Consider the following 26,906-nt stretch of genomic DNA (forward strand, 5'->3'; position numbering starts at 1 on the left):
ATATATATATATATATATCTTTCTCATTCTTAATATATATATATGTTGTTGAAGATGTGTAAGGCTGATCAAACAGGTCCAGCTATGTCAGGGCTGAGCTCCTTACCTAACACCATAGAATAAATAACTATAATACAATAAACAGTATTCTTTATTAAAGTTCATGCACAAATTGTGTCGTGTGGAATTTATTTCATAAAATTACCTCATTAGGTCTTAGGTTGCAGATAACAGAATTCTCTGTGTGTGTTAAATGATCTCATAATGTATGACTGTGTAGCAGACACCCGAGTCCGTCTTAAAGTAACAATGCTAACTAACAAGATGAGGTTTAATATTTGCTGGTTTGCAAGTGTGGATCGTGTCAGTCAGTTTGCAGGTTGTTTGATACACATACATTTTTTTTATCTGATGAGGAATGTCATGAATCCATGTCATCATTCTTTATCACAACTTTTCCTTAACGCCTTATTTTTACTTATCTAATGTTGATGGGCATTAGGACCATTGACCATTGTTTCTGTATGCTTTATTACATTTAACACACTTTGCAGCTCATAATGTTTTTAAATCGATAGTTGTATTTTATTTCTCTGCATTTTCTTTCTCCTTCTATCCACTGGTTTCCAATCAGTTCTGTGTAATAATCAATCAGTTGACATTTTGTCATTGTAGCATTATTTGTATGAGAAAACACCATCTGCTGATCTATTCAATGTGAACAGAAATGGAATGAAAGGATCAAGAAATCCGCTCTGCATCTATGCATTAAATGATGAGGACCATTTTGCTCAATAACATGAAAAGTCATGTTAGGAAAATTTAAACATTTTAATAAATAAAAACTGATGTAATATACACCATTATGAATATACAACTACAACAAGCATACCAAGACATCTGAAATACAAAAAACTGACAGTTCAATTTACTTGCTTTAAAAGCCTCAATTTTTAGGAAGAGTGGGGGTGAGCAGGAATTACAGTAGCCATACATTCTTGTGTGAGATTGTGCCAACAAATATAGAAAGCATCATGAGTACTGACTTCTCAGAGATGGTCAACATTAAAAAACTTAATAGTTACACATCTGGGCTAAAGATGTCCATGAAGACATGTTGAGGTACTGAGTTGTCTACACCTGTGACTAGGTGTTTACCAGGAGGTCAAAACGTCAAAGAACCCTTAAAATTACATCTGTAACTCAAATTCAAAAGCTCTACACATCTCAGGAAGACTGAACAATTAAGAGGAGACAATGAGTTCACTTTGTTCTTCTTCCACTTGTATTGCATTTTGTGATGTAAAAAAAGCATAAATAACATAATCAGCTTCATGTAGCTTGTACAACATTTCCATGTATAGAGGCTGCAGCAAATATGTTTAACAAGCATCTTCATGAGACAATGTCTAGATGCCTTCTCAGGTCTGCAAACATAGTAACACTGCAGGTGCCGAACAAAGCATCATCATATTTGTGTTGGAGCAGTTTGGTTGCAGAGATCCTAGCAACTTGGAAGTGGATATTCACTCCCGACAACACGAGGGAACCTGCAGGGGGCGTTACTATGTTTACTTGACCTGATAGAAAGACTAAAGGATTTAAATTTCTGTGATGAATACCGCATCAAAGGTCATGGTGAGTTTATCGGATCACTCAGCACCAAACACAATATACATACATTAGACTTTGAAGCACTGTGAATTTCAACCAAAATCAAAACTGTAAACTCAATCCCAAGAAAATCATTAAAACATGTTTATTCAAATTAACGTCCGAGTAATTTTCCTTGCTTTAAAATTTGCCACTCAAAATGTAAGTCCTATCTGATCTGTGTATTCCCTGAAACAATAGCAGTCAAGAGCAAACTGTCTGTTGCACACGACCGAACCAGGTGACTCACTGCAAACAGCAGCCGACAGTACAGTACAGGATTGTGTAGCTACATTTTGTCTGAAGCAAGGAAACAATCAACCTAAAATGAAGAAATGAAGAAATAAAGCACCACATATGTTATCAAATAGCACCAGTTGTCAGAATGTATGTATTTTTGGCAATGTACAGCACTGAATCGGTGTGACTTTAAGCAGCTGCTGCAATCCTCAACCTCCACTCACAAGTGCAAAGGCCGGAGAACTCTCATCGCATTAACTTGCACATGCTTCTGTTTATAACCGAAAACAAACCAAAAGCAAACATTTGAATCCCCTCGTGTCAGTTCAAAGCAGCATCATGAAGCACTGTGTCTGTTACATATTTACTGCAAACTTCTCTATCTGCACAGTCTGTAAATCAGATGAATATATATCTATATCTCTGTGATACACATGGCAAGGGAGCACCATAGTAGGGGAAAACAGGTTCTCACCATCCTTTCATGCCACAACATGTTGAAAAAGATGGATGTGTGACGGCAGAAGACAGCCTGGTGACAGACCCAAACAAATCAAATAGGTCTCCTACAGAACAAATGTTCAGTGTGATCAGGTGATGGCCCACATATATTTAAAAAAGATTACATTTGCTATTCACACCAAATGGAGGTTGCTATAAAAACTAGTTTGCTGTCTCCTTCTCTGAGAGTCTGTGAGAAATAGACAGTGAGATATACAGTGACAGCCTTTCTCTTTTTCTTTTATACACAGCTGAAAAACTTAGACAGACGTAATATTCCTCTACTTTTTGTAAGATTCTGCATTGCTACAGTATAAAGCAACAGATGGATAAAAAATTATAGAATATAGACGTATACATTCTTGAAAACAAGTAGTTTATATATATATATATATATATACTTTCTCCATATTTATTAATTTATTAAACTAATTTCTAGCATTTATAGATTTCCGTTACTCACACATACAGTATACACATTGGTCTGTTACACCATGTTATAATGTGTCACTGAAGCAGACCCTACACTACTCAGTTCCCAATCAATCTGCAATATAGATGATGTGCATCATATTTTCTTCTACAAAAAATATATATGACAAGGTATTCCTATTTGAGATATCATTTACACTGTGTTACTAAACTTTTTTAAAATCTCAAATATGTAATGCCTTTTTCTACACTCAAGTTTTTCTACACAGTTTGGACAAAAGTTGGTCATTTCGCGATCTCAACTTTCCTCCATCTTGCTCTCAGGTTTAGAATCAAGTCTCTTCCTGAATGTGTTCTTCTGCGGTGGTTCTCAGTAAAAGATGACGTTTCTAAATTGAGCTCTGGTTTTTGTGTCTCATGTAGTTCAGCCTTTAGTTCGTAGACGATGCACCTTCCTCTGTTCTTTTAAAGGATCTTGGCAATGAAGCTGCACTGAAGGAGTCTTCTAAATTCTGACAGGTTCAAATATGATTGTGTAATTTATCCATAGTCTCCTGCTTTTTCACGTTTTTCACTGCACTATGCAATTGTATCAACTTGCAGTTTGTGGCCTCAATGTCAGCATATTATTGTGAGCAGCCTAACCATGAATTAAAATACCAAAACGTCTATATCTTTACACACATCTCACTTATCTCAAAAATATGACTCAACTCCACACCACCAGTAATTTGGGCTAAACTTTTCTCAATATACATTGCTTTATTTTTTAAAGTAAACAGAATTAAATGGCAGGTTTAAGTATACTTCGAGCTTACAGGACAGAGGTGCATTGCCATTAATTAAGAAACTAAAACCTTTTGATTTTGCAGAAGGTGTTAGCACCAGACATTCTCCACGCTATGTGATGATAAAAAAGCCGGTTCAAAGTGTGAAAAATGTAGATATCTTCAACAATGTGATGAAAAGTCTCAGTGTCAACACGTCTTAAAATATCTAAAGACACCACAGCCAGTTCGTCTCGGCTCCAGTGCCAAGTGTGATACAGTACTGAGTTTTATATTTAAATAAATTCTCTTTAAATGAGTGAAACTTCTTTAGACACCATAAACTATTTAAATATGAGCTATTTGACAGTCTTGTACAGTACAATAGACTATAAATCATCACTTTTAGAATGTGTAGGGGACAAAGTTATTACAGTAAATATGACGAGTTATTCTCATTGAGTAACTGTTTATAATCCATCATAATTCTGAGACGGGATATTTCACTATTCAAGAATCCATCATTTTCTAATGTTACATCGATGTACTGCACTTAGCACGAGTGAGACTACAATTTGACAAATAGATCATCAAAATTGAAAATATTTCTTTTTACTCCAGACAACTGTTTGTGAGCAAGTGTTGACCTGACAGGTACAATAAAAATATCAATTTATAGACATCACAGAAGTGAAGAGTGAATCTACTAGCACCTAGTTACCTAATCATCTAGAGACAACCCTGGGTGTTTCCCTCTACACTCTCACACCGATGTAATGGCACAATGTGCTTGTGTGTAGCAGCGTTATTAGCAACAGTACGAGTACAGTGGATGGGTCTGATTAATTGGTTGCTGATTATTTTTTCTTTAGTGCACTTCTGAAAAAAACAGTAAAATATTTTACTGCTTACTTTGACTTTCAGGTGAGACAAGCTTTTTAACTGGCTTTGCTTTAAAATCTGGGAGTAATTACATCACTGTCATTGTCAGTGGCATTCAAATGTTCATACCATGCAAATAATATCTTCCAATATACACGATAGGTACAGTATGTACAGAGACATCTGTCTGTGGCACATTAAGAGGTATACAGTACGTCTTTGCTGAGGCCGATCTGACCTCGCCTCACCCATCCAGCTCACACTGTCCTCACCTCACACAAGTCTCAGTAAAGCCCACAGTGAGGAAACAAGTGCGCAGCCGCACACAGCTACAGTTTCCCCCACACCGCTGATTTGAAGAGCTGTCTTGGAAATTTTAAATTTTAGCATATTCTCTAACTGGGTGTCCAGATGATTTCATGGAACTCTCTCAACATTCAGTGGAAACGTGATGAAACAAATGTACATTTCAGTGATTTAGTTCAGTTGGTTTTCCCAAAGCATTTGGGAGGTGATGCAGAGGCTCATCCTGTTTGTTTCCACTAAAGCATTGTGCTGTGAGGAAGAATTCCCCCCTCAAATCTGACCTTGAAAGAAAAATCTAATTATATATATGTATTTGTTAGCTTTTTGAACTAAATCAATACAGCATCTAGATAAACAATTTACAAACTGAAATCTCTTTAATTACATACACATTATTGACCAATTGTAATAAGAAATGCAATTTCTAATTTTATAATATATTGAATTATTATATATATTTAAATAAATAATTTTCTGTATAAATTAGGTATTTATTCAAAATCTGTCAATTTTAGTTTCTTTTAAACGTGGGATATTTTCAACATGAACAATATATTTTGTGATAAACTGGCAAAGTGCATCAATAGTGATTTTGCAAGTAAAATTAATGTGATATATTGAAAAATTAACAACAACATGAGAGTAGGTATTGGTGAAATATGTTGGTACAGTATGGGCATTAGAAGCTATGATTTGATATCAAATTGTTGATTAAAAATCTTTAAGTTTCAGAACTGAAAGGATACTAATCTAATATTGGTCCATTCCCTAACATTATATCTCTGCCAGAAAGAATAGTCATAATTTAAAAGAATGTGACAGAAATGCTCTTCTAGTATCGATAAATATCCCAAGTGGGCCAAAGTCCCTCAGTCAAATATCATTCTAATTAGGAAATTAATTGGCAATTGATCTCAATGACCGTTTAGTGTGGTATGAAATGACGTCTGTTCCTTCTGTCATGCAGGTCTAGAAATTACAAAGCCTGTCTTTAAAAATAAAACAAACCCAGTGCCATCAGTCATTCTGTTCATTTCCTCCAGAACTCCACTAAAAGGTCTCACAGCTACACCAACAACAGGTCTGCAGGAAAACAATCTACATACCTTCTGAAAGGAAACTCTTCTTCTTACATCTAACTTAAAAATGCTCCTAAAAACGTAGATATTAAACAGCAACAAGGCAAATTTAATTTAAGAACATTATGCATCAATGCATCAGTGCCTGCAGTTTTTTTTACTTTGCTATTGGTATACCATGATGAAGGCCTTTAGAAGCTCCCTGTTTCTCTTTCAGTGTGATTTTCAATCCAACCTGAACTCCAACAAGTGACTTCTAAACTCGTAGTTTTATAGAGGCAGTAGTGCAGCCTCTTCTCTTTGTTTTATGTATATTAAAAAAATACAAATACAGCAATGACATATGTGGCATTTGTAATTTATGGAAGAATCCCTCATCACTATAGCATTGATTCCTTGTTTGCTTTGCACCTTAAGCCACACGAAGAGCCTCTGACACCACTGTGATGAGATGGCTGCTTCACTGATATGTTTCAGTATGTACGGTTTTACACGGTTATTCCTTTTCCTTCTTTCCAGGCAAACTCAATCTTTTTGTTCACAGCCCTTCAAACACCATGGCATCGACAGAGGTGGGCAGAAGCTCTCAATAGCAAAAGGTTGCAGTTGGTTGGGTGGTGGGTTTGCACCTGTGATCCGTGTGCTTTTTCATGCCCCTTTATTCTCACTGAAATCATTCATGCTGACTTTGTTATCTTTGGAAGCAGAGACGCTGGCTTCACTTTAGTTACACTAACTGTATTTAAGAGTTATTCCCACAATATATAATGACACAGATGCAATACTTCCCCATTATAGCCAGCAAATGCTGCAACCTAGTAGACTTACTAATTCTTCCATCCTTAATAAAGGCACTAGCTTCTTTAATAAAATGGTTGTTTATTTTAACTACGACAGCAACACCAATGCCTCTGTGACGCTGTAGTTGGGTCGCCATGTCGGGACACTTTTCTCCAGACATTTATAAATTACTCTCAGGGGACTTAAGTTTCAGTTTTAAACAGATAAGGTCTGTTTTATTAAATGAAATGTTATTAAAAAAAGTAAATCCCGTCTTCACTTGTCCTGCACTTTAAAACTCAAACTATGAGAGGAGCGGTAGACTATCAGGGCAGAATGTTTGAGACCCTAATACTGTACCTTCTGCAAGCTTTCACTGTGGAAATAATGTTGGAGGTGTCAGAATATGCTCAGAATCAAAAATAAAAATATTACACAAATTAACCAATAATTAAATCAAATGTGCACATCACCACAGCTTTCCGATCATATAAGTGGCTCGCACATGTTAACGCAAGATCTACCCTCTGAACAAACCGAGTCCCTTTGGGAAAAAGACAGCAACACAAGCTGAACTTGTTACAATTCTCTCTCATATCTAATCAGTTGTAAAACTAAGTTCTTAAACTGTCTGAGCTGCGGCATGAGAAATGTGAAGAGTTCCTGGCTATTCCTCTACTTATCCGATAGAATTTGTTTTTAGACCGTTAGAGTCCACATTGTCTATGTGTGTTGTACAGGCAATCACTGGAATCTTTCAAAATAAAGCATCAAGTAAACAAAACAGCTTTTTCCCGAAAATCTGCAACAAAAACGTTGGGTTGCCTCCAGTGCCACATGCTGTACTCTCAGTATTTCCATGTTAAATGTCAAGTACACACAAGAAACAAAATATAAAAGGCTATGAGTAAAAAATGGCCAAAAAGGCAAATGTGTACAAACACACGAATAAAAAAAATGTAATAGCAATAAAACTTAGACACAAGTGAAGCAGTCAACCAACCAAAAGCTCGATTAAGGCCAAACAATTGTTTTTATGCCATCTAATATGTTTAAAAAATACTATATATCATATACTATGGCACAAAATCCTATCTTCCAATAAGTATGATTAGTTCTTTTCTTTAGACTGTTTTTGGCATGAATTATAGATTTCTGAATAGGATTTGGAGCCTCTACATGACCTAAAGTAGAAAATCTACAGAAGGAGATGTGAAAGAACAGACTCGACTATTGAAAGATTTTGCTCCAGTGCAAACTGTTCAGAGATGTAAGAGATAAAGTCAGATAAATGGAGCTGAAGTCTGGTTAAATGGAGCAACTGAATAACTTTAGATTGAATCAGATAGTTTTCTCTATGTTTTATATTCTTAGTAATATAATCTTGCTAAAAAATATATTTTTTTTAATTACAAATTCTACTGTGCCTGTGTGTGAAATGCAAATGGAAGCTCCTGGAGAAAGTGTGTGTGATTCACTGCTGAATGACATCTATTCAGTAAGAGGTTTACAGCTAGTGAGAATCAGTAGAATTCCTCCTGTAGGAAGGTAAAGCAGCTCAGTGTTGTATTTCTGTTTCACGTCTTGATCATTTATAACATTGCAGAAAAGATGAGTTAATGTAATTTTCTTCTGCAAGATAAATAAAGTAAATAAACGCCATGTATGTATGTCTAAGAAACTAGAAGACGCACATGAGTGGAAAGTAGAAAACGTTTCTCAAAGAAACACAAGTAGAGAACCATAAGGACTATGTAGATGCAAAAAGCTAGTTTGTTCTGCTGGCTGATCCTGGTGGTTGTGTGGTCTCGTGTCCTGTGCTTTGAGGTATACTTGGTAAGTGAGAAAACCCAGATTGTTTGAGGCGAAATTCTCGGCAGATAAGAGACGTTGCTGGCGGAGAAGATCCGTTGGGAGGTGCTGTAAACAGAGACCTTGAGGGGATTGGCTCAGCACAAGAAACATGACCCGAGCCTGGAGAAGTATTTCAAATTAAGACATTGTAACACTGGAGGTTTGAATGTTTAAATGAAAATAGAATATTATATTATTATATTGTCTCTTTTTGAATTAATCCTTTGCACTGGAGTAAAACTTTGGAAACTGGCAGCTATCATTTTGATAAGAATTGCTAGTCTAAACACATTTTAAAGAGGAATACCACTTGATTTAGCTCACACAGAACATTCTTGTGCCTCTGCATCCCAGTCAGTCAAAAATAATCCAGACTTTGAACAAGCACTTAAATCTGTGATGTTAGTTTAATTGGCCACTGCTGCAGTTTTGTTGGCAAATCATTGATCAAAATTAATAAACGTTTGGTCATTGAAAGGAATTCTTGATCTGATTTATGATTTGAAGTCATCACAGATTAGTTAAAATGCTTACACATGCAGACTGAACTGACCAAGGGCTGAGTCAGAATATACTGAATAAGGAAATTTTGTGCTATTCCCCCTTATATATAATAAATTGCAAAGACTTTTTGATCATGTTGGTTTTTTTGTTTTTTCAACTGATCATTAGCTAGTGTAAATTTGGAATGGGGGCGTATTGCATGGTTGTGACCTTGTCCTTAAAGACTTTCAGAGGAGAGTGGCATGGTCTAGGTCTATGTTGTCCATGCTAGCCAAAATAGCCTTCTGGTCCTCCCGTGTTGGGCGGCGGTACAGCAGAGCAGAAAAGCGAGTGTATGGGTCATGGAAGATGGGCCGTTTCCTCTTCTTGCGGAGGTAGAGAGCTTCTTCGGGCTGGAGTACCTGAGAGGTGTAGGCCTGCTGGGTCTGAGAGGTGGAGACACCTGGAGGAGAGGAGATGAATGGCAGGTCACACACGCAGCCCACAAAGATGTATGTGATGACAACAAGACATAAGTATGTATAGTCTTACAAACCCTTTTGTGTACTGCCTACATTGCAATTTGAAACCAAAACTAACTGATTGTAAACAATGTAACAAAGACCTGAACTTTAGTTGGGACTTGAACATGTGAAAATGCCCTTAAGATCAGTCAAAATATAGTGTCCTGAATGGGTCACAGAGCCGACTTTAAATTCATGAAAGCAAACACACATTAACCTTAACATGACCTGACACCACAGATGGCAAATAAAAAAAGTTACCTAGCTAACTAGCTCAGCTAGCTAACTGTGTGTCGCGGCGCAGAATAGCTTGATAAGTTTATGGTGAAAGACCACTAAAGCATAGATGCTTAACTCATCTGTACAATGATGGTTGTTGTTGATAAGTGAGTTTGCTTGTTGATCCAATTAGGAAAAACACAAATATCAACACACATTGATCAGTCACATGACTGTTATAACAGAAACAAAACCAGACGATCCTGGTACTGTACGGGAGAACTAACAGAATTAGCATTAATTAGCATCCCTTCACAATCTACATTCAATTATAAAAGCTAAATGTCGGCACAGCCTGATCAGAAGCAGCTGATGTCAATTTACACAATGTGGCACATTCCCACTTCCTGGTGTAGAAGCTAAAATTACAAAACTGGAATACATAAGGTCAATAGACTTACATCTGTACTAAACTAAATGAAACACTGAACCAACAATGGCAGCAGTGAACGCTCAGCCATGTAAGTGATGAATTCACTCACTATTGTGTGTCTGAAAAGCATTTAAATGGTGATGTGCCGGCTTAGTTTAGAGAAACTGAACAACATCAGTGAGTACAAGTGTTTAAACTGAAAACCAGATTCAACCCAGTAAAGCAATTAGTCACTTAAATCTCTGGTGTATGTCAATGTGTGGCTTCCCTTTTGTCGGACCCTATAAATCGTGGTACATGCATCCATTGTAGTTAACAAAAAGCAGAATAAAACGTGTTAAAAAAACATTTCTTTGTAGCCATTGTGATGAAGCTAGTTTTAAAAAATGCCATAAAGAAAAGGGTTCAAACCTTCTTTTTTTCTGCTCTTGGAGTTATTGTTGTTCATTGTCATCTTTTTAGTCTTTTTAATACGTTGGTATCTCAGTGCATCAATCCTCTCAGACCCCGAAAGGCCACTCAGTGCACCTCGACGTCTTCTGGATAAAGAAGAGAGAGAGGGGAAAACAGGTAACTCCAGGCCAGAATTAGTCAGTGGACTGTGTTTCTGCACTATGGAGTGCAAAAAACAACAACCCCTGCACCACTCGTGCTTAGCCACAGGTGCTGCACATCGCACAGGATCAATGTTGAACACTTAAAGAGCTGTACTCTGAAATCCAGCAAAACCTTTTTTCAAGATTTCAGGAACAATTGTTCTACTATAGCCACAGCCTTGTACCTCATCTGGATTTACCAACATTTATGTTTAGGTAAACTATTAATATGTAATGTTTCAAGAATAAAGTTCATAAATCCAGATGTTACATTAAATCATACACCTTCAAATTCATTGCCCCTTCAGGGATATCGATGGCATTTTTGCTGGAATTGATCCAAACCATTTTTAAAGAAAAGGACGTATTACATGATTCCTGAAACCACTGATTTGTGTCATAGTGCAGATCAGGACAGTGAGTAACGTTTTTGAGAAGGTACAACATTTACAAAGACTTGCACTGTTGGTTTCAGAGGGAAATGAGGCAAAATTGACCAGTATTTTGAACAAATGTAACTAAGTATTTTCAGTTGATGACATATTTGCAGATTGGATATGTCTTTTGAAAACAAATCTGTCTAGCTCTGAAAACAACAGATGCAAATGTTTCCTTGGTGTGAAGTGTATATTTGTCAGCTGCTCATGACTGCATCCTACGACCTCCCTCCCATTCATGGAGGTACTTATGAGTTGGCAGCCCACAGATTTCTGCCACAAACAGACACTCGGTTCTCTCAAGGCACAGAAAACAATTAGCATTACAGAGAGGCCATCTTCCCACCGTGGCTGCAGAGAGAAACCGAATTTCATTAGTAGAGGGGAAGAATCACAGCTGAGCAACAAAGCATCATCAATGTGTATTCATAGACATGGATACTGTCTACAATGGGCTTCACCATGCTGACAGGGGGAGAGATGGCGGGAGGGGAAAATGACTACTCGGGAACAGTCACATAATGAAAAATAAGCCAAAGAAAAGCGAAGCACTAGGACAACAAATGTAACAAGAATTTATCAATATAATTGTTTCTTTTTTTGAAACGGAAGAGCAATATTTAGCGATGGCATGCATGGCAGTTTGCACATGGAACACGACTTTAAAGGGGAATACATTCAAAAGCACTTCATCGGGCAGTTTACTGAAACACAAGGGGGTTTTCAGTCCCCATCCCACCCCTGTGTGCCCCTGCCTGCAAGGCCTTGGCAAAATATTTGTTCCTTGGGATAAAAAGAAGTGCATGGGCCATTTTGGGAGGACACTTGCTTCATATGTTAGTTGGAACTGTTCTGCAGTCCAAACTTGCAAGTGCAATTCGACTTGTACTTCGAGTAGATGCTTTGATTCATGCTACAGATGCTTTATAAAGGATATTAAGGCCATGTGTCCACCAGAACTCTTTAAATGATTTGGGCTAAACAGATGCTTGCGGAAAGTGCTGGTCACAGCTTCTGCTCTTGCTTAGTGGCTATTCAAAACCTGCAAGGAATCTGGTGCATTTTTTTGTAACTTCTTGAAACGGATGTGCTGACATCTTTGTCCATGCTAAGCTTTTATCACTGCCAGGAACATGCAACAGCATTTCAGCTGAACTATTAATGCAAACAAAGAGCTGTAAATGATGGCTTCCAGTGGACACACAGCTTAAGGTAACATCATTAGGCCAATCTTACAAAATATTTCTTGGAGATAGGTGTCCAAAATATTTTCAGTTGGTGTCATATTACAGTAAAGTAAGCATCTGTAATACATAAATGGCAGAATGTGTCACGCTTGAGGAGAGTGCTAAAGGTGCTTTCACAAAGTTAAAGATACATTTGTTTCATAAATACACTGTATGCCAAACCTTGTGGTAAAAAAGTGACACAAGATGTAAGTTATGGTCATGCCTTAGAGAAGCATATCTGCTTTTTCATAATGAAAATCAACATTGCCTGGATGTAAATTAAAATCTTTGGCTACATGTGTGGCCATCTGATGGACTTCACTATTGTTTTGTTTTTATAAAGGAATTAATTAGTGTAACAATAAATTTAATCTTCAGCATGACTATTTGCTAGCAACTGGCCGATAGCCAAAGAGCAGGTGAGGCTGGTCTTCCAAGCCTGTACTTGGTACATCTTCAGGGAAGAGGATGTCAGGAGTTTTGGATGAGCTTGATGTATGTTTAACATCTTGATGAATGTTGGGTCCAAATAATGAGTAGGAGCTGCACCCTAAGCAGCATTAGGATATATGAAATGATATGGGACTGTTGGTTTACTCACTCGACTTGTATTCTTGACATGTACAAGTCCTTAGTCTGACCACCATGACCTTAGCTTTGGATGTGAAGTTGGTGGGAAAGTCAACCACTAGCAATTCAACAGTGGAGGTGGAAGAAGGATCACTATTCCACAGAGGCTGTTTGGAGCAGATAGATGAGTGGGTAGTTGTATGTCAAAGAAAGTAAGTGAGTCTGCAACAAATCCGATTGCACAGGGCTGGTGTGGTGGAAGGAGGCAGACATAGTGAACTAAAGCAGAAGCAAGTGGAGTGGGGATCTTAAGTCACCACAGGAGAGAAGAGGAAACAGGTCTTGTCCATGATCATGATTTTTTTTCTTTGCACTGATTCAAGTTTAAATGAGGAAAACAGAGACAGAAATTGCTTACAACTAGCTAACTGGGCATCAGGTTATTTTACCAGTCTCTGGGTGACAAGGAACAGCTTCATTAGTTTAAATCAATAGAGAAGTCCGTAGAGGCCTCAACTTGTTTCAAACCTGTGACATATACGACACAATTGAAAAGTTTTTTTTTTTTTATATCTCAGTTTAATAGGCATTCAGCTGAACAATAGGCTATTTTGGCATTGCACAAAAGGCTTTTGCACCAGTAATATCTGCAAATGTTTTACATACCAGTAACCTACCTTTGTTGATGATTTTAAGAACAGTGAACTAATAAACAAATAAATACTTAAATAAATAGGTATTTTAAACTGGTTTGAGTCTGATGAGATTGCTTTTTCCGACTTATGTTTCAACCAGAGGTAGATTAATCTGTATTGATGTATTGTCGTTAACAGAATAAAAGGTTGCATGTGAGTATGGTCAGTTAGCAAACCACTCAAGCATGAAATCATGTTGGTGATACATCTCTGACCTAATCAATTAACTAATAGATGATATATGCATCAGTCAGAATGCATAATGTACTGAAGACTGCAGAACTTAAAATGCATATAGCCACTTTGAGAAAAGGAAAAAGGAATAAACTGAAATGAACTACACGTGTTGTCTGAAGGAAGGAACAAATGAAACGAAGACTCAAAGTCTTGTATTCCCCTTTAAAGGACGAGGTGATCAAAAAAGTCCCACCTGCTAACCCCCCCCTTTCAGACATGGATCCAACCCTTACCTATTGCGGTGTAGAGGACCTGGTCACAACAACGCTGCCCAGATAGCTGAGATCAATCAAAAACAAAGCAGGTAAGACTCCAGGAGCCATCAAGAACCACCATACTGCCCCTAATTTATAATGATGGAAACATTGCAGTACATGAGAAGCGGACAGGCCCTGTGACACACTTTGCCCGACAACCTTTCCTTCGTAGTCAGACCTGGGGGAGTCCTGGGGGCAATTAAAGAGGTTGGGGCGAGGAAGGTTACAGAAAGGGAAGGGTAAGGAGGGTAGGAAAAAATCTGAAGGCAAGGGAGAATTGGTCATGCAGTCAGGTTACTAAGGCCGAGGATGGGCCGCAGGGCCTGCCAAGATGGACTCTTCTTAAAGCATCCCTCTGCATGATAAAGGCATCTTCAAAGGCTTGGAGCTAGACATAAAAATGATTGTTTTTTATGGGGAATCAGTTGGATGAATATTATGGGATTCCTCCTGTTAGGTGAAAGCGAGGTAACGCATGATACAGATGGAAAACAGGGACCCTCTGGTGATATCTGCAGATTCCCAGGCTTTTAGGGGCTTGTGCCAAACAAATTACACACTGCAATGACAGTAGTATTTTTCATCTGGATTGATTGTAGCCCCAAAAGGTCTGAAATGTAATCTGTGAAGCAAATGCATTTTCATGTCAAGTCAATTTGTTGCACAATCTATATTTTTTGTGTTCACTGGAAAATGCTATGTATTCTTGCAAAGCGATAATTTCGGAACAATGCTTCACAGATGCAGTGGATGAATATCTCATTTGAGGTCTGACATGAAAAGCAGCATTGACCAAATTGAAACTGAACTGAAAACTTCCAGAGCTTATCCAATGAATCATCACAGCAAAATGGTTTTCCTTCAACCATAGAGTTTTCATTTTTCATATAAAAGTGTTAACAAATGAAAAAAGCAAAAACTAAACTATCAAAGTAATTTGCCACAGAGATGATTCTTTAAAAAAGGGATGGATATTGAACAGCACTCCAGTAACCAAAATGCCACAGCAAATTCACACATCAAAGCATTATGGGTTGGAGCAGATGACTAAAATTGTATCCCTCTCTGCATGCCTATTGCACCTACCCTGAAGCTGACAACTGGGATGGAGAGGGTTGAGATGGAAGGATCTCCTCCTCAGTCCTCCTATGAGATGGCATCTGCCCAAACATGTTGCTGCTTTCCATAGGGGGTGACGGGGACTGGGAAGGTGGGTAGCTGGTTGCAGAGGTGGCAAAGGCCATGTGAGAACGGTAGCCGGGGCTTGCCCTCCTGCTACCATGGCCTTGGGCAGGTGAAGAGGAAGGGGAAGATCTCCTTGAGAAGCTGGCTGTGGAAGGAGGGAGGAGGGTAATCTCAGACATCTCTGGGGGTATAGGAGGTTGGACAATGTTGGGACGTGGCCTGGGACGTACTACAATCTCTGGGGAGCCCTCATGAGAGCTAAATGGGCTTTGTGTAAGTGGTGAGAGTCGAGAGGGCTGGAGAACCACCTGATGCATGCCAGAATCCATCCTACGAGCCTGTCTGGGACTAAAACGAGGGGTGGTTTCAAACCATCGTGTGTCCAGGCTACTGAATGTGCTCGGGATAATATGGGCCATTGGATCGGTGTAAGGCAAAACTGGCACACCCATACCGTGGCTTGTGTGTCTTAGCTGCCCTAAATGTGCCTCTTGCATAGCTAAATGCTTGGCTGGGGAGCCATGAGGCTTGGCCCTACTGGGAGACCTCCTTGAGTGGCTCTTTGGGGCCTCCAGTGGCAGGACGGCTGGGTAAGTGGGCATTGGGAGGGAGGAAGGCTGGAAAGCACTAAGGGGAAGAACATGAGGTGGAGGAGGGTATGGGGAATCGTGGCGGAGTTGCAAAGGGTGATGAGGGGGGAAAATGAATTGGGGTCCCTCCAGACTTGCAAAGGTGAAATCCAGCCCCTGCCAAATTTCCGGTGAACGAGAGGAAGAGGTGAGTGTCAGAGGAAGTGGGAAACCAGACACAGCATATTGTGAGAAATCACCCTCCCCAATTTCTTCAGGAATCATTGGGTGACCAAAGGGACCTTCAGCAAGATATGGAGGGGAGGACATGACAGAGCTGAGAGGGCTGGTATCAGGCATGTAAAAAGGTGGTGGGGGCTCATGATCCCCAGGAGGGCCGAGATAGCCATAGAAAGCCCTGTGGTGGAGAGAGCCTCGGATCTGCCCAGTGGCCTGGAGTCGACTGCTCTCCATGATGGTCATACCTTCGAAGGGCCTGTGGAAACGAGGGCTGTAGGCTGGAGGTTGCAGATAGGATTCCTGACTGGAGATGGGGGAAATCTGATGTGGCCGAAGGGGGGCCATAACTGGTGGCAGAGGCCTGGGATCGTCATTCTCTTCATCTGACTGTCGGAATTCAGGATAGAGGTCTGATTCCTCCACAAAAGGGAAGCCCTCAATTCGCCGGGGCTTAACAGACATTTCTGCATCAGTGGGATCAATGACGAATCGTCCATCTGGGCCTCTACTGATGAGTTCAATGGGTGTTGTTGCTTCAGCTTCATGCTTCATGCTGTACTTCTTGCTTGTTATTGCTCTTTTGGTCTTCATGTATAAAGACAATTCCTCCTTCTTCCCTGGACTTGGGGGTGGTTTCTTCCCACGCTGGTCATGACTATCCTCAGATGATTCTGACAGAGATGCCTTAGAGTGCATGCTCTCAGGGCTCACCTTTCCTGAAGATGACCTACGAAAAACAATAAAGAAGAGATTATTTCTTTTATATGAGTGCTCTACAATGTCACTGAATTAGCCGAAGACAAGTCCAGCTACATTTGAATAAAAATGACAACACATCCAGGCATATAAGCTTTAAAAGCCCAGGCGTAGGTGAGTTGTACTTCGAAACACCTTCTTGATCATAATACATTAACAAAGTTGTCCTGCAAAATATGTTGCCTGTTAATTTTCAGTCTGTTCAAAACTAACTTTATGAATTTTCATTGTCTTGAAAATAAACATTGAATTATGAATAAGAAATTACAAAGAGTAAATCTCTGTTTTTCTTACAAACTGGATAACTTAACCTATGCTTCAGTCAGGGATGTGTACACATGGACGGAATATGACATTCTCTATGATACACTAAATTGATCAGTGTGAATGTTTAATGTAAAATATGAATTCAATAATTACTTTACAAAGTGGGAAAAACTGAAAACAACCAACTGGTTTGTTGGTACCTACACTCATGCCTTCTCTCAAGGCTCTTTGACACAGCAGTTAGGTCATTGTGATTGTACTGCATATTCGATACAACTTTCACTCTCGCTATGTTAAGAGAAAAGCATATTGACAGCGAAACATTTTTAATCGTTATGGCTTTGTACTACAGTGTATTTAATTTGACAACATTTCTTTTGTAGTTATTGAGAGATTTACAATCAAAAACTCAACAAATCTGCTGCAAGACTGGGTATGTAATTGATTCGAGTAGATTGACAGTGAACTGACTGACTGTGAGTCAGTTGCAAAATCCTGATTAGTTACAATAGCATGTTTCTAACTTTGCTCTGCCCAATTCAGTAAGAGTAGCACAGAAAAACCTCTAGGTAAAAACCATTCAAACTAAATACATTTTCATGTGTTTATATAGAAAAGCTGATGGTGAGCAACACTGTGTTTTTTTCACCAAAGACTACCGAAGAGATTTGTGTCTCTCTGTGTGTGGCACAAATTTTAGTAAATGTCAAAAATGCCACACTCTCCATTCTGTTAGAAAAGACAGACTCAGACTCAGTTGCATGGGAAGGAAGGCTCCATCAGCTTAGTGGGAAACACTGATTTGCGAGTCAAGCTTGGGATTTGAGCAACACTGCAACAACCCGGTTGAGTCAGTTGACACTGACAGCAATGTAACAGTCTGGTGTTTAAAGTTAAGTAGACATCTTCAGAAAAGTAGTATAGCCAACCATTACTTCAAGTGATGGCAGCTGTTCTACCAATATGTGTCAAAACTATAGTCTGTATTTAAAAATGAAAGATATGATAGCTCCCCAAAAGAGAAGCCAACCCATCTTGATCACACCTTTCTGGCAGGCTACAGAACAGGTCATAAACCCTGCCTCCTCCATGTTAGTGGATTGGACATTGACCAAACTGAAAAGTTATAGTACATGTTAGATAAAAGTTAAATTTGAGGTAGTCCAATCATGAAAGCTAAATGAAATGATTTGGTTTGGACAACTGCATTTTTCCTGTATGCAGATTTAGGGTTGAGAATATAGGGTGATGTCTATCCCTGTATATAATATCAAGCATCTTGACCAGACTCATCACTATCAAACGCTTTCAAGTTCAGGAGTTGTGCAACTTGTTTTTGAGGATATGATAAGACATAACACACTTTTAATCACACAATATGAAGCTCAGTTCCCATTTGTATATGATGTTCGTGTAATAACTAACTATAAAATGTTTTTAAATAGGAAAGAGGAAAAGAAACATTGATTTGCTTTGAAGCCACAATCATTTTATTTCGTGGTCCAATGAAACACATAGCCACCCCTCAGTATAATCCCTATAATGACGGAGTATTTAGTAGGAAGTTGACAATGAAAACCACTGTTACATATGACAGATATTAAAGGACTGTTTCCAGGGTCCAGTACCTTGACATCTGCTTTTAGAAATTACAAAGACTGCTTATACAACTTAATTCATATAATCTTTTTTTCATTATTAATTTTAAATTTGACCATCATTCCTATTGGTTACATTAAGAAACTAAACCTAAAAACCATTTGAGATGGTGGCCAAAATAACAAAATACAGGCAAAGCAGAATCTGCCCATCATGTACTATAGACACACAGTATGAAATACTGATGCTCTTCTTGTAACATTACAAAACACAAATAAAGGCAACACAGTAACTACTGCCTCAGTACATGTTCAATGAATGAAGATTCAATAACTGATGCTGTTATATAGGTCTTTCAAAATGACTCTATCATTATACAGTTAGATTAAAATGCTGAATGTTTTCCATAAGCATACAGAGAATGACAAAGGGGCAGTACGCACTGATGTTGCTATTGTTAGAAGGTGAATCTGCAGAATAACAATTAGAAGACTTTTTATATTCTATCAGATGATCAAAGTGAAGAACATGTGTGACTGTGACAGTGTCTAGGAAAGGAATGATGGTGAAGTCTATCAACTCAAGGGTGTGAGAAACAAAGTGTTTCAGGTCACATGGAGGTGGAATAGTGATTTAAAGGAGTCAGTGGGGACACAGTCACAAGCAGTTCAAAGCACAAAAATAGTCACAAGGCATAAGATGTGCAGGAAAACAAGGAGAAGGGCAAAGGTACACTTCAGTTATTCACTTTATTGCTGACAGTTAGATTCTCTTAAAACTGTTTTGTAAAGAGAAAGCTACATCCAGCAGACAGCTTGCTCAAGACTGGAAACAGGGAGAGACAGCTGGTCCAGCTCCGCCCAACAGTGACATGCACCACATTTTTACTGATTAACAATTTATATATTGTTAATTTTATACAAAAGCTGCCATGTAATGTCGGCACATCAGCATTTTATATGTGCTACTAGGGTGATGGTTTTAGGCTGTTTCGCCCTATTTCCAATATTTGTGCTATGCTGGGCTAACAGACTGCTAGCTGTAGCTTCCATCTTCTTATTCAACACTGTCACAAAGCAAGTGGATTTGCCAACATGTTTTATATATATAGCATATATAATACTGCCATTGAACGTATATCTAAAGAATTATTAAACTGGAAACAGATGTTTGAAGATTTAGATATTAACTCTTGACAAAATCAGCAATATACAGTCTACACCATGGAATAGCAAGAATGTTTTACCTGTAGTGTTTGTAATTAATTATTACCATACAGTGTGGTTCACCAATATGATCTCTGTGTGCAATATCTCTTTCATTTACAGTCATAGTTCATTTTTTTCAATCTTTCTTTGCCAAGACTCAGATGAAGCATGGGGACATTTGGCCTGGCTCACACAAAAAGCTACAATTATACTAAATAATTTGTCATATCTTATTTGTTTAATTCTAACAACAATAGAAAGTGCATTAACAACTTGTAATTTTAAGGGTAAATGTTTCTTGCAGTGATCCCCTTCAGTCCATGGCTACCTGTTTTCTTTTGCTTCCGGACTTAATGTTAAGCTAAGCTAATTCCATTTAGAGTCCTATATTGTCTAAATTTCCGATAATGTCAAGCTATGACATGAAATTGAAGATTGTATTTATGATGACCGACTCCTAATTTCCTGAATAAAGGTGTTGGATTTTTTAAATTGATAAGGATTTTTTTTTTTTATTCTTTCAGCTCTCATCTTCTGATGATGAAGGTCCTTGACCTTTCCTGAAAGATCGCGACCAGTATTGTTGTTGCCTGGTGGGGACATTGAGCCACAAGCATGCAGACAGGTCAGGAGTCTGAGGGGCTGGGGCTGAACCCGAGTGCAATGGGGTGTATACAGTGTGCAAGAACAGGGGGACAATGGTTGGCACACTCACTGAGGACTGGAAGGTTGTGGCCTGTACCTGCTTGCGTCCAGCCCCTCCCAGTAGGGCTCAATGCTGGGAATGAAGCTAATTGGACTCCTGCAGAAGTGGGAGATCAGACAGTGAGAAGTAGGGAGAATATGGGCGTAAACAGGATGCCTGTCAATGAGAGGTATGTTTATAAAAACAAAGCAACAGAAAATGAGAGAGAAGAGCTTGATATTATTGTAAATATGGGCTGAAAAAGACAGAAATGTGATGGAGCTGTTTTGACTCAGAGGGAATCTGAGAGGAGAGAGAGAAAGCTGTGAGACAAGAGAGGCTATCATGGAGCAACAAGAGGTTAATGCATGAAATATCAGTAAAGATGTGACCATTGCATGTTGAGATACATAACTATCCATTTATTGAGTCTCAAGTTATACAGCCAAAATCCCACACACACACGTGTAGATCATGGGATGCAGCTCAAGTTTGTCTTGTGTTTTAATGTGTCTTTTGTTTTCTTTAGCTCCTCCTATTTAAGACATGGACGTGGAAGAGCGGCGAGGGAAGAGAAATCAAGGAAACATGCATTTCCTGAAATTGCTTGCTGATGAAAGCCACACAGCCGTGGCACCACTTTGTAGTATCTCTTGAAGTATTAGAATGTTAAATACAACAATGCTAGCATCAACACAATAAACCTGTATTTGAAATGCACACATCATTCAAACAAGTTAATATTTGCGGTGCTTCAAATTTGCTTTGTTTAGAAATGTTATGTGATACTAGATTCTTTTAAATTATTCTGCTCTTATAATGATGCCATACAGATGAAATGTGACGCTGTTTGTGTAACTTTCAGCAAATGAATTACTGTTTCTAGATCACATCTGCAAGGAGTCAGCAGCATCATTTACTGTCAGTTTTTTAAGGTTTATCTTAAAACACTACACTTCAAAGATAAGTCCGACAGTAGCCTTTATTTCCTGGCTTTCAACAAAGGTCTTCAAAAGACCAAAACCAGGTAGACCAAAAAACAAATTTCAAAATCCACTGCTTGGTCTTTAGCTCTCAGTCTCAAGCCAAATGTTTCCGTCTAAAGATGTTAACAGAAAATTTGAGATCAACTCAAAATAAGAAAGATGTCACCCAGGGCATCAGTGTGGCTCATTAATATGTTTTAACAGAAAGAAGAGCTCTATGGCAGAGGAATAAGATATATCATCCTTTAACGGCTTTGACACACACAGGGGACATTGACATGGGATTTGTTTGAGGAAAAATCTATAATGACACTAAATTTATCCTTTAACACTACGACGAATATATTATCTTCACTCAGGAACCAATAACAACAATGTGAAAGCATTTTTTAGAAATGTTTTGCAAATACACTAAATCAAAGACTGAAATCTTGAATAAGACATATTCAGACCTTCGATCAGTACTTTGTAGAAGCCCTATACCTGGATTTGAGCATGTATCCTGTCCTTCATACATAAACAGGTGGTATCTGAGCACAGGAAGGAGCCACAACAAAGCACCTGAACTTTTACATTAAAATATGCAAAAAGGGGAGCTTTTCCTCACTGGCATGATTCATGTTATGAGTGCCATCTGTAGTCTTTCTGCTATGACAAGTAAAAATGTCCGGTGTGAAAAATGTCCACTAAGGGAACTGAAGAGACCTTTATGATGGTGGCTGGATTGATATCGAGTCACATAAGAACAGAGCAACAGAAATAATGAGATGGAGTTTTTATCAAAAGACTACTAACTGTCACTAACCTCTGTTGTCCAGAAACATTTGACAGAGTAAATACTGCAGCTGGCTTTACAAATAAACAATTCAGAAATCTGTTGAATATCACAGGGAGACGAACAGTGGGTTACAAAATAAAAGCTTTTCAGAAACTCCAAGGATGTGTCAAGTGAACTTGTCACCTCTAAATTAAAGTGTCAGAATCATCATTAAACAGACACAGAAACACCTTCTTTAACCGTGAGAGGATGATGTCTTCACATGATAACAAAATGAACAAGGGACACAAATTCGCTGTACAACCTTTTGGCGGGAAGACTCCCAGGAAGAGGACAGACAAGATAAACTCCCACAGAACATAGATTTTAATCCACACAGAAAAATCTGCAAATATATAGTTGATCAGAACTGACTTTGTGTCTAACTCTGTCAAAGACACAAAGACACAAACACACACACACACACACACACACACACACACACACACACACACACACACACACACACACACACACACACACACACACACACACACACACACACACACACAATGAAAGGTGTGTGTGGATGTTTAGGATGAAAGTTGTAGTTTGTGTTGTAGTTTGGTTTTCCATTTTGGTTTTTGTCCTTTAAGGTTTTTTATGTAATTGCTAATGAAACCTCATGAAAAAGTATTGTCTAACCTCTTCTAGACTGGTATTCCTTCATTTCTTCAAAGTTTTTATTTTGTTAATGACTTTAATAAGTCTTTCTCAATAGAAGTTGGGAGGTTTTGTCATCCAACCCATGAAATTACTTTTAAGATTATTCAGCAAATCTAGTTTAGGAAAGCCGAGACAATTCGACCACAAATGACCAAGGAACCAACAGCAGATCCTCATCATACTAACCTGTCAGATCACTATTGTTTGTTTTTTGATGTGACCATAGATGGCCCAATAAAAAATGATACAGGATATCTCATTAAGAGATGCTATCTGTGTTCAGATATTAAATTTATACATGAAAAAGTAAATCATTTTAACTCTTAATTAAGATCAGCTCTCGACAGTGTGGCACCTGAGAAATCCAAAAAGAAATCACAGACAAAACTAATGCCATGGAAAAATGAGAGAATATGTCTGATAAAGAAGAAATGCCGTAGAGCTGAGAGAATGTGGAGAAAAATCTAATTCCACAGAGATATTTTCATAAGATTGCTCCTCACCTACTAAAAATTAATACCAGAAAGAATCCCTGGTTTATATTTTTAACAATTGATCACCTTTTAAATCCGTCGCAGCTCTCTGAATATACATGTCCTGCCAAAATGTGAAGAGTTTGCAGAATTTTTGAATCTGTGCCAGTATTGTAAACACCATAGAAACACCAAATAACTCAACCCCAACCTCTTGCCAAACAACTCTAAATTCTTTTGGAAAAATCAGTTAAAGGGGACATAGCATGCCCATTTTACCACAAGTTGATATGGTTCCTTGGGGTCTTAATGAAATGTCTGGAACATACTTTGGTCAAAATACTACAAGGATTATTTAAAACAGCACCCTTTTTACCCTGTATAAAACAGCCCTCCACAGAGTGACCTGTTTTGAGTGCCTGTTCCTTTAAATGCTAGTGAGCCAGCTCCCCCCTCCCCCTCTCCCCCCATGATTTTAAACGATACAAATTACATATTTTATATGATATAAATTATCAAATATGCATCCCATACTTTGTATTCCCCTTCTGTTGTCCTGGAGTTTTAATTTTCCCAATTTTCCCAATCACATAATTAAATGTCCCCCTCTGCCCATCCACTACAAGCACACAAGCAGATAGACAGAGAGAGAAAGAGAGGGGTGGGGGCTATGAAGACCATCATTTACCCCCGAACCCCGACATTCAACGGTTACAACAACAAGCGGAGAAAGCAGAATCGTGGGTTGCCAGCGCGGAGAAATGCGCGTCCCATGTGAACAGCCAGCGGCTGCTGCTGAGAATGGAGCGCTGCGCGCCCGTGTTCGTAACCCGGCGTAACAGTGTGTGTGTGTGTGTGTGTGTGGGGGGGGACTCCCACTGTATTGTGACGACACAGTACATAGGAAGCTCATTCCATTCACTCAAGCATGACGTTTCTGACTTAGAGGAACCATAACAAAACGCGCGAGTGTTTTTTTTCCAGAGTTTTTGGGTTGGTAGACATGCCAGATACCCAACTTAACGTGTAGAAGCACTAAAAAAGTGGAATTTACATAATATGTCCCCTTTAAGCAGAGCTTCTTAAAATTATTGCGCAACTGAAGTCTTCCAAATGCTCACTGGATGCAATTCCTACCAGATTGTTTAAAGAGGTTTTAGACATTTTTAATTGCTTCCTAGAAACAGGTATCTTTCCGGATGCACTTCAAACAGCTCTGGTTAGCCCCCTTCTTAAAAAAAATAATCCTGATTCCTACAGACCCATTTCCAACATGCCTGTCCTTGGTAAAGTTCTGGAAAAGGCCATATCTAAATAGCTGGATGAGTTCCTACATAAGAACCATATACTGGACTGATTTCAGTCTGGTTTTAGAAAGGATTACAGCACCGAAACAGCACTGGTGAGAATAATAAATAACCTTTGAGTGAGCGCAGATAACAAAAATACATCTGTCCTGATGCTCCTCGACGTATCTGCTGCACAGACACAGTAGATCACAAGATCCTTTTACACAGACTGGAAAGTTGGATTGGTATCAAAGGCACTGCTCTAAACTGGTTCAGAACATACCTTACTGGCAGAACATATTTTGTTAGCCTAGATGACCATGTTTCACGAAAGCATGACAACCTTCTTGGCATTCCACAGGGTTCTATTCTTGGTCCTTTATTATTTTTGCTTATATATGTTACCACTGGGAAAAAATATTAGTGATCAGGGCGTGAACTATCATTGTTATGCAGATGATACTCAGTTATATCTATCTGTAGCGCCAGATGACTCTGATGCTCCAAATCAAGTTATAAATTGCCTCTCTAGTGACGAACAATGGATGAGCAACAATTTTCTCAAATTAAATGAAGATCAAACAGAAATTCTTGTAATCGGTAGTGAGGATCAGAGACAAAAGATTATTAGCAAACTTGGAAGTCTGGCGCATCAAAACAAATCAAAAGTAAAGAACCTGGGGGTTACACTTGACTCATGAAAAAGATTTTAATCCACACATAAACAATGTCACAAAGAGTGCCTCTTATCATTTAAGAAACATTGTAAGAGTAAGATGCCAAAAAGCTGACTCATGCTTTTATACTTTCTTGTCTGGACCACTGTAATGCTCTTTAATACCGAAAAAATCAATTGATCGACTCCAGTTTGTACAAAATTCAGAAGCCAGGGTTTTACCGAGAAATAGGAACAAATATCACATTACTCCGGTTTTAGCGTCTTTAAACTGGCTTCCAGTATCACTGAGGAGTGATTTTACAAATATTTTACTTGTTTTTAAGTCTCTTAAGGGTACAGCACCCTTATACATTTCTGATTGTTTATCAGCGTATGTTCTAAACCGTTCGTTCAGATCGTCTACCCTGGGCTTACTTAATATCCAAAATACGAACTATAAAAAGTGTGGGAACGCAGCTTTGTTCGGAACAAACTCCAACCACACATCAGACAAGCTACTTCTGTTGATAGTTTTAAGAAACAACTCAAGACCTATTTCTATGATCTTGCTTTTAATTACTTTTATCTTCTTTTTTTAACACAATTGTCTTTATTCTATTTTTATTTTACTTCTTTTTATACCTATTGCTAGATTTATGTTTTTTTTTCAAATCCTAAGTCTATATGTTTTATTGCTAATGTGTTCTTATTGATTTATCTTAATTCATATCTTTGATTTTATTGTAAAACACTTTGAGCTATATTTTTGTATGAAAGGTGCTGTATAAATAAAATGTATTATTATATTATTATCAGCCTTAAGAGATCTGCTCAATAAACTGGGACAAGGCCGTCAGCTTAGCAGCCCTGCTACCAAACCAGCCCTTGCTGCAACCGTGGCGTCCGAGGAAAAAGCCACTTCGCTCGGGAACTTTGAGTCAGTGCTGAACTGCTTCAAATCATAGCTCCATATCCAATGAAAAGTGGCCAGAAAAGCCAGAGAACAATGTAAAAGTACATTTTCATTCAGATATCAACATGATATTTTTAGGGCTGTCAAAATTAACGCGTTAACGCGGGATGATTAATTTGTGGAATTAACGTGTACATTTTTTTAGCGCATTAACGCATGCGCAGAATGACCCGCTCCATGTACCCATACCAGCCCCCACTCACTTGCTCAGAGCGACACACGCAGTGAGATCATAGCTCGTTCACGTTAAGCAACCGGTCAGTGACTTTGTAGAAGAACAGTGAAACACAGTTTCTCTGGTCACAGCTGCTCAGTGATCAGAGCAGAAGCTGCAGTTGGTTTGTACCGAGCTGGAGTTTCT

General features: G+C 38.5%; 1 protein-coding gene across 1 annotated transcript in view; it reads right to left on the reverse strand.

Annotated features, from left to right (window-relative positions):
• Nucleotides 1-817: 817 nt before the first annotated feature.
• The window catches only part of LOC118122572 (protein turtle homolog B), a 128,748-nt gene continuing 102,659 nt past the window's right edge, over nt 818-26,906 (reverse strand). Inside the window, exons 18-21 of the mRNA XM_035179363.2 lie at nt 20,714-20,800; nt 15,261-16,895; nt 10,565-10,692; nt 818-9,440 (exon numbers count right to left, since the gene is read on the reverse strand). Of these exons, the coding sequence (XP_035035254.2) occupies nt 9,226-9,440; nt 10,565-10,692; nt 15,261-16,895; nt 20,714-20,800 (2,065 nt within the window). The 3' untranslated portion in view covers nt 818-9,225. The remainder of the gene's footprint in view (nt 9,441-10,564; nt 10,693-15,260; nt 16,896-20,713; nt 20,801-26,906) is intronic.

This window comes from Hippoglossus stenolepis, chromosome 15, assembly GCF_022539355.2.
Source record: "Hippoglossus stenolepis isolate QCI-W04-F060 chromosome 15, HSTE1.2, whole genome shotgun sequence".
Taxonomy (NCBI): Eukaryota; Metazoa; Chordata; class Actinopteri; order Pleuronectiformes; family Pleuronectidae; genus Hippoglossus; species Hippoglossus stenolepis.